This window comes from Manis javanica, chromosome 11 (genome assembly GCF_040802235.1).
Source record: "Manis javanica isolate MJ-LG chromosome 11, MJ_LKY, whole genome shotgun sequence".
Classification (NCBI taxonomy): domain Eukaryota; kingdom Metazoa; phylum Chordata; class Mammalia; order Pholidota; family Manidae; genus Manis; species Manis javanica.
Genome location: NC_133166.1, coordinates 116,690,259 through 116,705,610, shown reverse-complemented (window position 1 = coordinate 116,705,610; position 15,352 = coordinate 116,690,259). Strand labels below are relative to the sequence as shown.

Here is a 15,352-nt window from a genome sequence, read left to right as displayed (position 1 = left end):
TAGAAACAGGCCCTTTCAGGTTCAGTTTCCCCTAAGTGAGTGGGAGGCAACACTGGCCAAGCCCGGACGGTCTGTGAATGTCCCCCGCCCTAACACTGCCCCAGACTCCGGACCAAGCGTGGCCACCTACTTAGAGACCCTTAAACGCCGCAGTAGGGCGGGACTAAGGGCGGGGTCAATAAGGCACCACCCACCCACAGGCTCCTCCCCCTCCTGAGTCCTGCCCGCGACAGCGTGGATCCCCGGTAGTCCCGGAGGCCTCTGCCCAAGTCCCAGCTCCCAACTCCGGTGGGCCCCACCCAGGCGGGAGCCCCGCCCCCGGCCAGCCTGGCAGGCCGCTGACCTAGTATGGACACAGCACGAAGGGAGAGGCGTGGAGGGTGACGCCTGGAAGGGAGCTGGAGAGCCCTGGGTCCCGCCCCCGTGGGCCGCCCCCCCGCCGAGGGGACGCACCTGCAGGGTGCGGGGGTATGGCACCGTGACTGCGCAGCTGCTGTTGTGCAGCCCAGAACTAAAAATATTTCCCAAAAGAGGGAGGAGTAAGGAGGCGCCCAAGGAGAATTAGTTTATTGAGAGTGGGTCCAGTTGGTCAAACCCGTAATAGGAGGGGCAGGGCTCTGGAGGCAGGATGGGAGCAGTGTCCTTAGTCACGCTGGCCACTGAGACCGCGACGCTGGGGGAACATCGGGGGTACCAGGAAGAGGCTTAGCAATCTAATTCCAGTACCCCACCCTCTGTATGAGGAGCTGGGGCTGGCCCAAGGGATTGCAAACAGACTCAGGGTCTGCTCTGGAGGCTCAGATCTCATCAGGGGCTGGCAGGCGCTGGCGGGAAGGTTCTACACCCCAGATCTGCCGGGCGTACTCAGCAATTGTGCGGTCACTGGAGAACTTGCCTGAGGTGGCTATGTTCCGGATCACCATCCGCGTCCACTCTCTTGGGTTCTATAGGCCAGAAAGGAAATTTGGTTCACTCTGCTGGTTGGGGTCCCCACCTTCGCTTCATCCCAGCCAGGGCCACTGAAGCCCTTCCAACCCCTGGCCCAGGAGCTCTCACCTTATACAGGGCACTGACTTTCTCCTGGCATTTAATGTAGTCTTCATAATCTGCAAAAACTTTAAACCTGGAGGGGAATGGAGAGGCAGGAAGCTCCATGAGGTCAGGGGCCAATCCCATCCTGTCCCGGTGGAATTCTGGGGGCCAGGAGAGCAATGCTTTTTCCAAAGGAGCCAGGTTGCACCAGCCCAGGACCCCTGTCCAGCCTCCCCTTTGCCTGAGTCCCCTGCAGCCCAGCAGCCCTGCCTGCACAGTCCCTTGACTGGCCAGCTCACCGGTCATGGTGCATGAGCATGTTGACAATGTCCTTGAACAGGTCGGGCTGTTTGGGGGAGAAGAAACCACTGCTCAGCTGCTCAATGACCTGCCGAAGCTCAGGAATTCGGTCGTAGTACTCCTGGGCACTGTACCTGAGAATGGGAGACCCTCAGTCAGCACCCTGGAAAGGGGTTTCTGGCTCCTCCTCCAGAGTATCCCAGAAGTCTCAAGCCCCAGGGTTAAAACCCAGGCCCAGCCAGCTGTTGCCTTCCCTGGAGCTGCCACACCCCTCTGGAGGTCCTTTCCGGAGGCCCTCTCCCTTCTCTGCTCAGCTTCTCATGCCCTATTGTGTGGATGAGGACTCTGAGGCCTGGAGAGGGCAGAAGGGTAACTGTCAGAGCTGAGGCCCCAAACCAAACCCTGGTGCTCCCACACACCGTCTCCTTCAGGAAGGGCTTTTCTCACCCTCTATCCACATCCATCTGTGGCCTCACCTTCAGGCTCCAGGAGGAGCCAACAGGTATATCCTCAGGAGCGTCCTTACACTCAGACTGTCTAACCAAGCTCATGGCTGCCCTACACCCCGCTCTCCTCTGGTGCTGTACTTTCTGGGGCAGCACTTTCAGCCACCTGGACTCAAAACTCTCCCCATGGCCCGTCTCATCTCTTTCCTCCCCCCTCAGAAACAAAGGCTACCTGCCTGCCCATCTCTAATCCCCAACCCCAGCACTGGCCCCTCCCTGCACCATGGTGCCAGCCCCCACTGGTTCCCTCCAGCCCAGCTGCCAGCCTGGAGCCAACTGTCCTTCTGGAGCCTACTTCTGAACATGCCAGACCTTACTCAAAACAATTCCCATCTCCTTCTTGTCCAAAGGACCAAGTCTGAACTTTCCCACAGGAGAAATTCCTTTCAGTATTTAAACCCAGCTCTCAGAAGCTGCTGGTGGAGTGTAAGCTGGTACCAACTTTTTGGACAACAATTTGGCAATATGTATCAAGAAAAACTTGTACTTTCTTAACTCGGAAATATCCCCTTCTAATAATTATCTTAAGGAAATAATCAGAGATGTGGACATGGGTGTAAAAGGTTGTTCATCACAGTGACATATATACTAACAAACAGGAACTCAACCTTAATGTTGGACCAGATGGAACTGGTTAAATAAGTTATGGCATGTCCATAGGCTGGGACCCTATACAAATATTTAAAATATTTTGAAGGCTATTTAATGACATGGAAAATGCCTCATCAATGTTGGTATCAGGATTTGAATATATGTACATTATTCCCAACTTTTAAAAACTACATATACATACACACATACATATGTGTAGAAAAAACTGTGGCTATAAATCTAGATGATATGGATGACAGTTACTCTATTCTTTGTGGTTTTGTATTTTTCCAGTTAATGAGCATGGATTGCTTTTATGGTAAGACAAAATAATACTTTAAGCTAAAATTTAAAAATGTAATGCCAGGCTCCTCTGAAGAATTGCATTTCTCACCAAAAACACAGTTGTAACTACTGTGTTCATGTTTCCCTTTTTGCCATGGCTGCCAGGGAGCTAATAATTTAATTTTACTTTCAATTCCAGAAATAAAATACCTCCTAGGATTAACATAATTTTCTATTCCTTTTCTTTCAGTCCTGTGTTACTTCTTTTGTTTCCCACAACATTAACCTTATTATAAGTTACCTCAGAAGTTTTCCAGCGTCCTCACCACAACTAAGACCTTGTGCAGCCTAGGTCAGCCTTCCCAGGCATGCCTCTTATTCTCAGTCCTACCCTCCAGTAGCCACACCTTGCTACCTCCTGCCCATGGACTGTGAACTTTGGAGCCCTTGACCCCCATACCCTTTCTGGTCAAGCTTTTCCACGTCCTCCACCCGCATGCCAAAGATAAAGAAGTTCTCCTCTCCTGCCTCTTCTGCCATCTCCACGTTGGCCCCATCCATGGTGCCAATGGTCAGAGCCCCATTAAGCATGAACTTCATGTTGCCAGTGCCTGAGGCTTCAGTGCCTGCAGTGGAGATCTGCTCGGAGAGGTCGGCAGCCGGGATCACTGTGGGGCAGCAGCAGGGGCCAAGCTCAGCTCCAGGAAGAGCCCCACCCCAGGTGGGGACTCTGGAGTTAGGGCTGGTCCTAGGGTTCGCTGCATTCAGAGTCCCCCCACCAGCCCTTGGTCTTCATCAACTGAGTCTCCCTCACACCACACCCCCCACCTCTGATTGATTCTTGCACATCTGGGATATAACCTGGACTGTCCATCCCCACTACACTGTATGATTTGAGGGACGTCAACAAGGACCTTCTCCCCTATAATTTCACCCTGTACTGCACAAAAGTCTACCATTAGGGAGACAGCCTCATGATTTGAGCATTGTCCTCTCCAGAGTCTTTAAAGTACAATATCCCAGGAAGAGGTGACGAATACCTCTTCCTGAGACTGGACTAATCAGAACCTCCCAGGGTCTCCCTTGGGAATCACCCCACCTTTCTCAGCCAGAGAGACACGGTAGTTCTCCAGGAAGATCATGCGGAGGCGGTCTCCCACCACGGGGTCATGGTTGACCACATCCCCAATGGCCGTGATGAGTTTGATGATCATTTTGGCCATGTGGTATCCAGGCGCAGCCTGCGGGACACAGCCGGCATCAGCTCCACAGCCCAACCCTCAGCCTCCTATTCTGCCACCCAGCCAGGCTGACCTCAAGCAGATATTAAAGGCCCTACTAAGCTCTGGTCTGTGGCCCAGCTTCTCACCTTCCCTCCAATCATCACAGTTCGAGGCACAACAAACTTATTGGGATCCTGCTTGATGCCTGTGGAGAAACAGACGGATGGAGTGTGCCAGTTCCCCCTCTGGGCAGGAGCTCCTGACCACACCCACCCAACCAGGGCCCGGGCTGGGAGACAGTAGCCCTGACTTGGGCAATCACTTGCTGTCTGACCTCTGATCTGCCACTTTCCCCATTTCGAGCCTTAGTTTTTCCATCTGTGGAACGGGGATAGGTCCATGTCCCAAGAGTTGTCCCAAGATCAAAGGAGATATTGATTAGGAAGTATGTAATATGTAATATGCTGGGAGGTACACAGAAGGGTGAACAGAGACCCAGAGCAGAACCAGCACTCACGGTTATACAGGGTTATGACATGGAGGCAGTTGAGGAGCTGGCGTTTATACTCGTGAATCCGTTTCACCTGGATGTCAAAGAGTGAGTTGGGGTTGATGTGGACTTTGTATTCCTTCTCTAAGTATGCAGAAAACTTTATCTTGTTTTCCTGAAGGCAGGGGAAAGGGGAGAGCTCACCAACAGGCCTCAGCCTCAGGAAATCCTAGAGTCTCATTTCTTTCCCAGGAAGGTAGAGGACAGAAGGCTCATTTGCCACCTTCATCCAGTCCTGCACCAGGGCAGACATTGCTAATCAATGTCAAAACTCTTGCAGTGAGGTCAGATGATGCTTTCCCACCAAGGGCTCCAGGTGACTTGTACCAATGGCCTGAGGTTGCAGGAGAGATGAGCTCTATTGGCCATTCCTGACCCAGACCTGGCCCCTCCAGCACTGTCCACTGCAGCCCTGGCAACTGTCTCAGGTCACAGTACTCCTCACCTGCTTCACTTTGGCCACATCCCGGATAAAGGCTTCATCATCCACATAGGAGAGCAGTTTGCGCAGCTGGTCCAAGTCTGAGATGTAGTCCTCACCGATGCGCTGTGGGCAGATGGCTGTCAGTTAGGCCCATGGTCTCCTCTGTCCTCCCTTACAGAGGGGTTCCATTCCAGGTCAGCCACACCCCATCCGCTGCAGACAGCTTCTCCCTGTCCAGCCTCCCGCTGGGGCATCATGTGCACATGTCCATCTCCTCCTCTCCCAACCTTGAGCTCTGATGGCTGACCCCACTGGACCCCAGCAGGCCTTCCTCCTGGCTTTTTCCTCAGACAGGCAATGCCCTCAAGGCCTTGGTACCAATCCCTGCTCCCCTCCAGTATCCCTTCAGATGGAACCTATTGAGCCACCTACACAACCATACCCAGCTGGTCCCCGCTATGACCTCTCACCTCTGCAATGACCTCTGCCAGCCCAGGGTTACACAGAACCAGCCAGCGCCGAGGGGTGATGCCATTGGTCTTATTCTGGAACTTATATGGCTCCAGCTCGTAGAAGTCCTTGAAGCTGCAGGATAGGGTTGTGGGGGTGTGGGATGAAGGTCCCCTGCCCAGAGCCCTACCTGGTTTCTTGATGAAAGGGGCCTGGGAATGAAGAGGGCTTGCTGTGTGTTAAGAGGGAGTCATCCGGGAACAGGACTGGATGTCCGGGCCATGGCGCTTGTAAGAGCTGTGCTTGCTGTGGAAGGGGACTGCTGGGGGTGGCAGGGGCAGGGGCAGTGAGGGGGGCACCTGTGAGCGACTGTAGTTTGGGTGAGTGGGGCCCATCAGGTGGGGTGGGGTCTGGGGAGCAGGTCTCACATGGTCTTCTTAAGGATCTCAGAGTGGATCCAAGCCACGCCGTTGACAGCGTGCGAGCCAGCGATGCACAGGTGGGCCATGTTGATGCGCTTCACTGCGCCCTCCTCCACCAGTGACATGCGTCGCAGCCGGTCTACATCTCCAGGGAATGCGGCTGCCACCCGCTGTGCCACAAGAGCCCAGAGCTCGGACCCAGGGTCGCAGCCCCACACCCCCCGAGTTCTAGCCCTACTTTCCCTACTAGAATCTCAGGGCCTACCTGTACACGCCTTTCGTGCCCACCTCCTACCCCCACCCCATGTGTCCTCCACTCACATTAAGGAAGCGCTGGTTGATCTCATAGATGATCTGGAGGTGCCGGGGCAGCAGTGTCTCAATTAGGTGCACAGGCCAGCGCTCCAGGGCCTCAGGCAGCACTGTGTGGTTCGTGTAGGCACAGGTCCTCACTGTCACATCCCATGCCTGGCAGACAAAATGAGAAGTCAGGACCCCTGGGCCTAAGCCTAGGGCTCTCCACACACACAGCCAGGAGCGCAGGCCCTGCAGCGGCGGCACCAGGCTCCAGGTCGCCCACCCCCTGGGCCTCACACTACTGTGTGTTCTGTGAGACATCTGCTCACATCTTTCCATTCCCCAGACTAGGAAGGGAACCCTGAGACAGAGGGTCAGGCAGAGGTGGAGGGGTCTGGAAGCCCACCTTGTCCCACTCCAGCTGCTCCAGGTCCAGCAGAATCCTCATCAGCTCAGGGATGGCCAAGGAGGGGTGGGTGTCATTGAGCTGGATGGCCACCTGTTGGGGAGGGGACACTGGGGTCAGTCTGGGCTGCAAACCAAGCCTGTGACCACTGTCCTTTGCCCCTCGAGGGCCCCCTCCAAGGGCCTGCTTCTCGCGCCAAGGTGGGGGCAGAGGCCCTCATGGGGCTGCCCCAGAGGAGAAAGGGGAAGGAAGTGGGTTATACGCCTGTTGACCGAGGATCCTGAGCAGGTCACCTCACGTACACACACGGCCCCCAGCCTCCACGTCCCCATCAATGAAATGGGTGGGGCAGGCTGAGACTGGAGGTCAGGGGCCATGGCACCCATGTCAGGTGCCCTCCCTGGGGCCTGGTACCTTATCTGGGAAGGCATCAAAGCTCGTGCGCACGGGGTCGCGGCAACCGAACTTGGAGGACTTGAAACGGCGGATGATGTCCTGGAGTGTGGCTGCCACGACAAAGTACTCCTGCTTCAGCCGCAGCTCCTTTCCCTCAAAGAACTAAGGACAGAGCAAAGGAGGGGGAAGTTAATGTGATGGGGGTGTGGCGTGACCGTGCTGTGGGAGGGGCCAGTATATACTCCCGCCCACACCAGGACTACTGACCGGGAACTGACCCCACCTCCGGAACCCAAGGGTGTGCTCCCACCAAGAAGTAGTGATGGGGGCAGGGGCAGGAGGGCATCATACAAGGACCAGGAGAATGGAGGAACAGCTCCTCCGAAGTGCCAGACCCTAGCCAGCTGCCCCTAGGAGTTGGGCGTCCTCCCACTTAAAGAACTGTGGGGAGAAACAGGACACACAAGGGCCAGCAAGACGCCCTGCATGTGACTAGGGCACCAAAGAGTATCCCTCCCCATCTCCAGCCCTCTCCCAGGTGCTGGGGTTTCCTGCCTGCCAGCCCAGAGAGTGACGTACGTTGTCATTGGGGTATAGGACACGAGAGATATTCTCAGCCAGGTTGCGGTCCAGCACAGCCTGGATGTAGCCCCCGACGTTGACTAAGGGACAAAAGTGGACAGGGTCAGGCTTGGGCTGAGCATGGGCCAGGTGGGGGCTGCTGCTGACTACCAGTGGCTGGACTCACAGTCCTTGAGGTTGAAGTCATTGGGGGCCTTGGCAGACCACAGGCGCATGGTGTTGACGATGTTGTTGCGGTAGCCAGGCACAGGGGTGTCATAAGGCATGGCCAGCACCATCTGCAGGGACACCAGGAGCTGGGCATCTGCTGTGTCTGACTCATGGGGACCTGAGAGCTGGAACTCCAGGTCCCGGCACCTCCAACTCCCAACCTCTGGTTCTTGTCCCAACTCTGGGTGACCACACCCAAAACTTTCAACCTCTGGACCTCATCTACTCAGGCCCCAATGTCTCCACCCAGCCCCCAGCCCTGTCTTGCCCAGCTGTTGAGGATTACAGGAGGCAGCAGTGATGAGCCCAGGGGCCAAGGTGGGGCTCAGCTGGTGGCCCCTCTGCAGTTAGGGGGATAAGCTGGCCTGCCTGGCTTGAGCACAATCTCAAGAACATTCCAGAATCATGAAATGGCTGGGAGACCCTGTGGCCCAGCTGAAGGGGACACACAAGTCAAGTCTGTCCAAGGGGGTTTATGCCTGTCTGACCATAGGGCTAATTAGCAGTGACTAATGCTGCCTCACCTCCCCCAGTTAGCAAACACAGCAGCAAACGCACTCCCCCAAGGGTCACTGCCCCCCCTCCCCCAACACTATGCTGCCCCTGAGGGAGGAGAGAGGAAGCTGCAGCTTGGAGAGGAGAGGGACTGGCCCAAGAGTACACAGCTAGGCAGGCAGCCAAGCCCCTGCCGGACCTTACTGTGGGTGACAGTGGAACAAATGCCCAACTCTGAAAGCCTAGAGATTTCTGAGCAGCCATCTGGAGGCAGATGACCTGCAGCGACAGCAAGAGGACTGATCCAACTGGGACCGGACACCTAGTTGGGCTTGAGGCTCCTTCTAACTTGCTGTTTGACCTTGAGCAAGTCAATTCCCCTCTCAAGACTTTATCTTATGTCCCCCTTTCAGGGCTGTTGCTTTGCTTCCTGTCAAGCCCCAGATCAGATGTCAAGCCACCATTATTACTCTTTTGATGAGTCTTGCAGGGTGGGAAAGAGCCAGGTCAGGCGAGGGCCATTACTGGAGCAGGGCAGTCTCTCTTCTTCCTCCGAGGCTCTGCATTTGCCCAGGCTCCCCTGTGACCCTATCTCCAGCTTCTCCTGGCATCAGCTGTGTGGCCCTGAGTAAGTCACTTAACCTCTCTGAGCCTCAGTGTCCTCCATTGTAAGACAGCACTGGGTCCAGTGGCCTCCGGCTCTTTCCCTGAATCTCCCTGTTTCTCTAGACGCCTCCTCCTCCCCTTTCCCCTCACCAGGTCCTCCCCCAACTCCCTGGCTTCTTCTCCCTCACCTGTGTGTCCACCCACTTGGCCCCCTGGCTGGTGTGCTCCACTCGGCCATAGAAGTGCACAGGCAGCATGAACTCAGGTCGGGCCTTCTCCCAGGGGTTGCCATAGCGGAGCCAGTCATCAGCCTCTTCCATCTGAGCCCAAGGCAGGTCAGGGAGAAAGGAAGGCAGTGTCAGACTCAGGCTCACCCCACAGCAGGCAGTGGGTAGGGAAGGGAGCCGTGCCCTGGTGTGCCCTATACAGGGTGTAAACTAAGGGCTGTGGTGTGTTGGTGGGGGGCTTGGTCCAGTGGGATAGCCAGTGGGTATGTGTAACACATGGTATGTGTGTGGGAGTCTGAGAGATTCCCCAGGTGTGGACCACCTGTTCCAGGAGTGGCCAGCTGGCTTTGGGGGGAGGGGGAAGGGGCAGTGATGCTTTCCATCCAGCCGGGGGCTTGTTCTGAATCTATCCAGAGATGGATGACAAAATGGGGGTTCACTCTGTTATGACTGGGACCCACAAGTTCAAGGCCCAAGGCTGCTCACCTGCCAGCCCCCACAGATCTTCTGGTTAAAAATCCCAAACTCATAGCGGATCCCGTAGCCATAGGCAGCCAGGCCCAGTGTTGCCATGGAGTCCAGAAAGCAGGCTAGGGGTTTTCAGGGAAATGGGTGTCAGGCACCAGCACAAAGAAACCCTTCTGCTCACCCCACCTGCTGCCACACTGCCCACTTACCTGCCAGCCGGCCCAGGCCCCCATTGCCCAGCCCTGCGTCCTCCTCAATTTCCTCCAGCTCCTCCATGTCCAGACCCAGCTAGAGTGGGGAGGGTGTGGCAGTGGTCAGGGCCAAGGGCCAGCAGGTAAATCCCACAATCCCTCGGACTTGCCCTATACCCATCCCCCACAGCACACACACATACCTGGTAGGTGGCCTCATCACAGGCATTCTCCAAGGCCAGGTTCACCATAGTGTTTTGTAGGGTCCGTCCCATGTAGAACTCGAGAGACAGGTAGTAGATCCTCTGCCCAGAGAGACAGATGGGTAGGGGATGGGGGCAGCGCTGCGGGCCAACATTCAGCCAGGCCCAGCTGGGCCGCATCTCCCACACTTCCTTCCCCCTTCTAGGCCCCATCCTGTCCTGGCCCTGTCTTCTCTCAGACTTTGTGATCCAACAGGTAGGGTTCTGATCCCAGCATTTCCTTTGACTCTGGACTCATGACTTTTCTTCTCTGAGCCTCAGTATCCTCACCTGGAAAATGGGGCTGGCTGTATCTGCCTCAGGGATTGTGGGTCTCTGGAGAGGTGAGAGCCCTTCCATGGCACACAAGCCCCTCAGCAGCCCATCAGGGAGTCAGGACACAGAGAGGCACCTCCAAGTGCTCCCCAAGAGGTTAAGGCCAAGGCCCAGAGAAAAAGTCATTTCCTCAAGGTCACAGTCACATTATGACTCACAGCTGGTCAGCCACCTCCTGTCCTTGCAATGCCCGTTGGCCCTCAAACCTCAGCCCCAAGAAGGGGGCGAAGAGGCACCCTGATCCAGGGTGCTGGTGATGCCTGGCCTCCTGGTTTCCTGGGCCCCTTCCTGCTCCATCCGCCCGCCCCTCCCCCACCCCTGCCCAGGAGTGTCAGGTTGCTGACATTTACTCATGACCCCAACAGACACTTGATCCCGCTGCGCCCCACCCGCGGCACAGGCATACCACACACACATTCAATGACACATCCTTCCACTTTGGGGCCAACCCAGGCCGAAGGGGTCTTCTTACCAGCAGCCCCTTCCCTCTCTGAGTGGGCCCTGGGCCTGTGCAACCATCCCACCTGACCTGAGCAACCCTAAACTGCTCCCACCCCAGGTTTCTTCCCCTGGGTTGCCCCCATGGCACCCATGGCACCTGGCACCCTGATCCTCCAACCTCAGGAAGGGGCGTGGAGGGACCCTTATTTTGCTGCAGAAAACCCTGACTTCAGGAAGGGCTGCCGCTTGGTCAAGATCCCCCAGCCCCCCTGGAAGGGCCCCCAACCCATTCCCCACATGGGGTCTCCAAGCAGCACCTTGGGGTCCTTCTCATAGTAGTGCTGCTGCGTGCGGATCCAGCGGCCCACCAGGTGGTCACGTACGGTGTGGGCCAGTGCAAAGTAGTAGTCTCTCGGGGTGGCCACATTGCGGTCTTTCACGAGTGTGAAATGTAGGTGCCGGTTAAAGTTCTTCTTCAGCTCAGCCACATTCTCCACACCAGCCAGGCCACGCACGCTGATTTGCTTCCTCTTCTCTTGGTCTGACAGGGGCCGGGACATGGCCGCAGGAGGGTGGGCTGGACTGGTAGAAGGCGGCCTCGGCGGTGCCTCCAGCCAGGGAGTAGAGATCCCCAGCAGCCTGGGGTTTTAAAGCCCAGCTCTGGGCAGCTTGCCCCGCCCCCCACAATGGGAGGGTCTTGGCCTGAGAGCTCAGGGAGCTATTTTGGGGGTGAAGGAAGAAGAGAGAGGGGCAGGAAGCGCAGTGCCTGAGCTCCACACAGCCAGCCCCAGCTCAGCCTGACTCCTCCACAGCCCTGGGCTGACCCACTTCCTCCAGGCCTCACACACTGGGGGCTTCTGTCTTCTGTCCCTGCCTTTTGCAAGGTCAGAGACAAGATGAGGCAGGCAGAATGCTGGCTTGAGAGGCCAGAGGCTTAACTGGAGCCAATGGGTCATGTCCAACCAAGAAGTTGGTCTGATTTGGGCCCTTCCCTAGGTTATAGATGAAGTGGGTGGAGATAGATTTTACGTTCTCATTCGGGGATCCTTGGAGAGGCCAAGGACCTTCCTGTTGAGACTTGGGCTGCCTGCAACTCATTGTTCATGTCCATGCCCCAGCACTGATTTGACTTTAGGCTGTGTGACTTTAGGATGGCTGCCTATCTTTTCTGAGCCTTGAATGCCTTCATCAAATTTATCCTCTCAAATGAGAATGTCAGGAGGCCCAGACTTATTAAAACAGTTTGGCTTCTATTCTAGACATCAACCCAAAGAGACTGCAAACAACAGGCTGGATGACCTCTGGACAAGCTTCCGTGGTGGCCCTATACTAGGGGGCTGTTATTAGCTGCATGTGTGTGGGGAGACCCATGTTGCGGCAAAAGGGACCAGGACTCTGCAGGGTGAAGGGCCAGGAGCTGAGGGTCAGGGTGCCTTGAACAGAAGAAACATGGCTAGCAGAGGACACTGGGCAGGAGAGAAGGGGGACCAGGATGCTGGGTTCCAGGGGGTGGTCTTGGGGGGTTCTGAGGCAGGGACACTGGCCCCACCCCATCCCCCATCAAGGCTGAGCCTCCCTGAGCTCCCCCTGTTGCTGTCCCTCAAGGAGCTCTGACGTGACCTTTTAAGAGGGACAGTGGTCAGGTTACAGGCCAGCGTTGGTGAGGGACTGCCAGCCTGGAGCAGGGACCCCTGGGTACTGTAGTCCTTCAGAGCCCACAGGGGCAGGTGAAACTGAAGCACCCCCACCACCCACTCATACTACTGGCCAACGGTTTTAGGTCTCATGAAGCAGCTGCCAGGGAAGTGATGGGAGCCTTTGCCCACTCTCTTCCCACTTGAGGCTACATAGTGGACAGGTATGTAGTGGGCCAGAGTTTATAGCTGTGACCTCACCTGCAAAATGGGAACACCTACACCCTGGGAGTTTTATACCATTGATCTTCATGGCCTGGCAGCTACAGGACCTTCCTGTTGAGGCTTGGGCCACCTTCAACTCATTGTTCATGTCCATGCCCCAGCACTGATTTGACTTTAGGCTGTGTGACTTCAGGCTGGCTGCTTTACTTTTCTGAGCCTTGAATGCCTTCATCAAATTATCCTCTCAGACGAGAATATAAATCCCTCCCTCTTCCAGCCAACTGTAGATAACGCTTTGTTACTTAGGCAAAACCCAGAACCTTGTGCTATTTCAAAGGATGCCTGGGCCTCCCAGGATGATGGGTAGGTGGAGGGGAAGAAGCGGATGTTCCAGCCTGAGGACCAAAGCAGAGACCTGACAGCTGCAGGATGCATCTAAGAGCCTGTTTACCAGGGCTCTCAACCATAAGCAGGGCCGACCGACCCTGGGATTACTTGTGTGGAAGCCAAACCTCAAGTCTTTCGATTGCCAGACCCTGCTCTGCGCCTGCCCCCAGAGGGCATTGGCATGCTAGTTTTTGCATAGGGCCAGGCTTCAAAGTGGAGCGAAAAGGTCAGAAGAAAAACCAAAATGCACCTCCTACACAGATGTGATGAGAATATAGAAAACTCTCAAACTTTTTAGTGTTTTCTCATCTTTTTAAAGTCTTTTGTACATCATGTTTCAAAAAATGCCTGGTGACTCTGGTCTCCCCACAGCTCCCATCCTCAGCCTGGCTTGGCAGGGCTCCGAGGCCACGGGCCATTGGAGCTCAGTGGGCTTATGGCACAGTAATCCTCCAGCAAGGCAGCACCAGCTTTCTGCGCTGGCACCTAACCACAATTGTGGCAGCATGCCTAGGCCATCCAAGCCTTTGCATTGACCCCTAACTGCCTACAAGATTTTATTTTCTGGCTACTACGTTCCTGCCCCCAACAGACCATTTCCCTTGTCCTTACCATACTCCCCCAGTTACTCAATACTTCCCCAGCAGTGGGCCCCAGTGCCCACCTTTGTCTGCACTCAAGACACTTGTTGAACTGGGACGTCATTTGTACAGACGAATGTACTTTTGTTTCTCCAATGACCTTCCTTGTGGGTTCTGTTGTCAGCAGCCCCAAGTATTTTCCAGGCCTCTCCCAGGGACCCTTCTATTTTGCATGTCTCCGCCTAGCATGATGAGACCTTGAAGGCTCACACTGCACTGAGGCACTTTGTTTCATGTCCCCCCTCCATCACTGGCCTTCAGAGTTGCATGTGCAGGTAAAGAGCTCTCAAAGTTCACATTTCCAACCTTGAGCTGACTCAAGGTTAATGTCTGACTAGGTTTTTAACCAGAAACCCTGCCTCATTCCTCAGATCAATCTTGGGTTTCTCCAGAGCCCCAACAGTGACCTTTCCCAACTGGCATTCCTTTCAGTACTTCGAGGGGGCGGGGTAGCCTGCTGCAGCAGCAAAAAGAGAACAACAGAAGCCCAGCCTTCTGCAGCAGCAGGGTCAAGTGAAGGCCTTTTCCTCCACCCTAGGTGTCTCCAGGCCGGTGGGACAGTGCTGCCACCTCTCCCTGCTCTGCCACAAAGGCAGGTGCTTGCTGAGGATGAGGGCCAGGCCTTCCTGCTGTCTCTCTTCCATTTCAGGGCCTCAAGCTGCTTGGAGAAAGACCCAAGACTGATGCCTTAGTCAGCCACTTTGTTACTTTCCAAAACCTTAACAAAAGCTGACAGCAGGGAGCAGAGAGAGAGGGAGCACAGGAACGGGGCTGGCCCCAGGGGAGAGAGACGAGGAGATAGCCAGGCTGTGGTTAAGTCATTTATTGATTTTATTTCTAAAACCCACATAGCGCCACTTTGCCTCTTCCAGAGCTTCAAAGAGCTAATTAACCGCCCAATGAGCCCACCAGGGAAACCAAGCTTGTAGGGGAAGCAATGAGGTAAGGCCAAGGTCAAAGAGGGTTGCCAGGCCCCAGGCCCTGCCCCCATTCCATCAGTTAAGGACAAAGAGAAAAGATCTTTCCCTCTTTCCTTTAGTCAACCAAAGCTTAGGATCCCCCAAATTGCCTTGCTTTTGAGGCTTCATTAACCCCTGCAGGCCTATAGCAAATAAATGAAGGCATACTGGGTGGGGGACCCAAACACCCTGGCTCTACTCTGGATAAACAGCAGTGGTCAGCCCCAACTTCAAGCTGGTAAACAGCCCAGGCCAGTGGTCCCCATTGGTCAGCAAGAGCTTGCTGGCCCTTAGCCTCCCCAAAGGAAGGACAGGTCCCAACAAGCTCTCTCCAGGGACAGTGCAGCACATCAGCTGGGCAAGGGCCCCCCCACTACCCCGTGGAGACCTGACTCGGCTTTTCCTAGGGCCACATGGGTGCTGCCCACGACTCTAGACACAAGAACAAAAAAGCCTAAGACCCTTTGCAAAAAGGTGCTTACAAAGAATAAGGTGGGGTGCTTTCTCTTGCCTCCATCACTCCCTGAAGCTTGCAGTGCTGGCAGGCTGCAAGTCACCAGCAGAGAAAGAAAAAGCCACTTGGCGGTTTTAATTTTAGCTGCTCTGTGCCCAATAGGCAGGATTAGTGAGCTTGACCTTTAGTGCTGATGCCTCCCTAGGCCCTGGGTCTGAAGTGGCAGCTTCAGGCACTAATAACAAATGAATCTCATCAAATGTAGGGGTTCTAGCCCCAGGGAAAGGCCTAAAGGACAGGGACTTGCAGGGGAGGGGAGAGGCAGAAGGGAGGAGAACCTGACTCTCAGCTATCAGCTAGTAAACAAGGGGG

At 55.4% G+C, this 15,352-nt stretch overlaps 1 protein-coding gene across 2 annotated transcripts; it reads right to left on the bottom strand.

Moving 5' to 3' along the window:
• Positions 1-550: 550 nt before the first annotated feature.
• On the bottom strand, positions 551-11,316 carry PYGM (glycogen phosphorylase, muscle associated). 2 transcript variants are annotated; one of them, XM_017659188.3, is made up of 20 exons: positions 10,998-11,314; positions 9,865-9,966; positions 9,680-9,758; positions 9,489-9,592; positions 8,964-9,095; positions 7,631-7,742; positions 7,462-7,544; positions 6,901-7,044; positions 6,487-6,579; positions 6,105-6,251; positions 5,790-5,953; positions 5,382-5,496; positions 4,933-5,034; positions 4,455-4,602; positions 4,084-4,142; positions 3,814-3,955; positions 3,175-3,382; positions 1,332-1,466; positions 1,057-1,123; positions 551-944 (listed from the first exon to the last, which is right to left on the bottom strand). In XM_017659188.3, exons 1-20 carry the CDS (start codon positions 11,238-11,240, stop codon positions 798-800), a joined length of 2,526 nt encoding a protein of 841 aa, XP_017514677.1. In that variant the 5' UTR covers positions 11,241-11,314; the 3' UTR covers positions 551-797. The 2 variants fall into 2 exon arrangements, 1 of the variants encoding a protein (XP_017514677.1); XR_005055186.2 differs by lacking the exons at positions 551-944; positions 3,175-3,382 and having other exon boundaries at positions 10,998-11,316.
• Positions 11,317-15,352: the final 4,036 nt, after the last annotated feature.

Coding starts and splice junctions, on each gene's coding strand:
- PYGM (XM_017659188.3), bottom strand. CDS start 11,240: ATGTCCCGGCCCCTGTCAGACCAAGAGAAGAGGAAGCAAATCAGCGTG. Junction 7,045..7,461: donor TCCTATACCCCAATGACAAC/GTACGTCACTCT, acceptor CTCTGTCCTTAG/TTCTTTGAGGGAAAGGAGCT. Junction 5,497..5,789: donor GAGATCCTTAAGAAGACCAT/GTGAGACCTGCT, acceptor CCTATCCTGCAG/CTTCAAGGACTTCTACGAGC.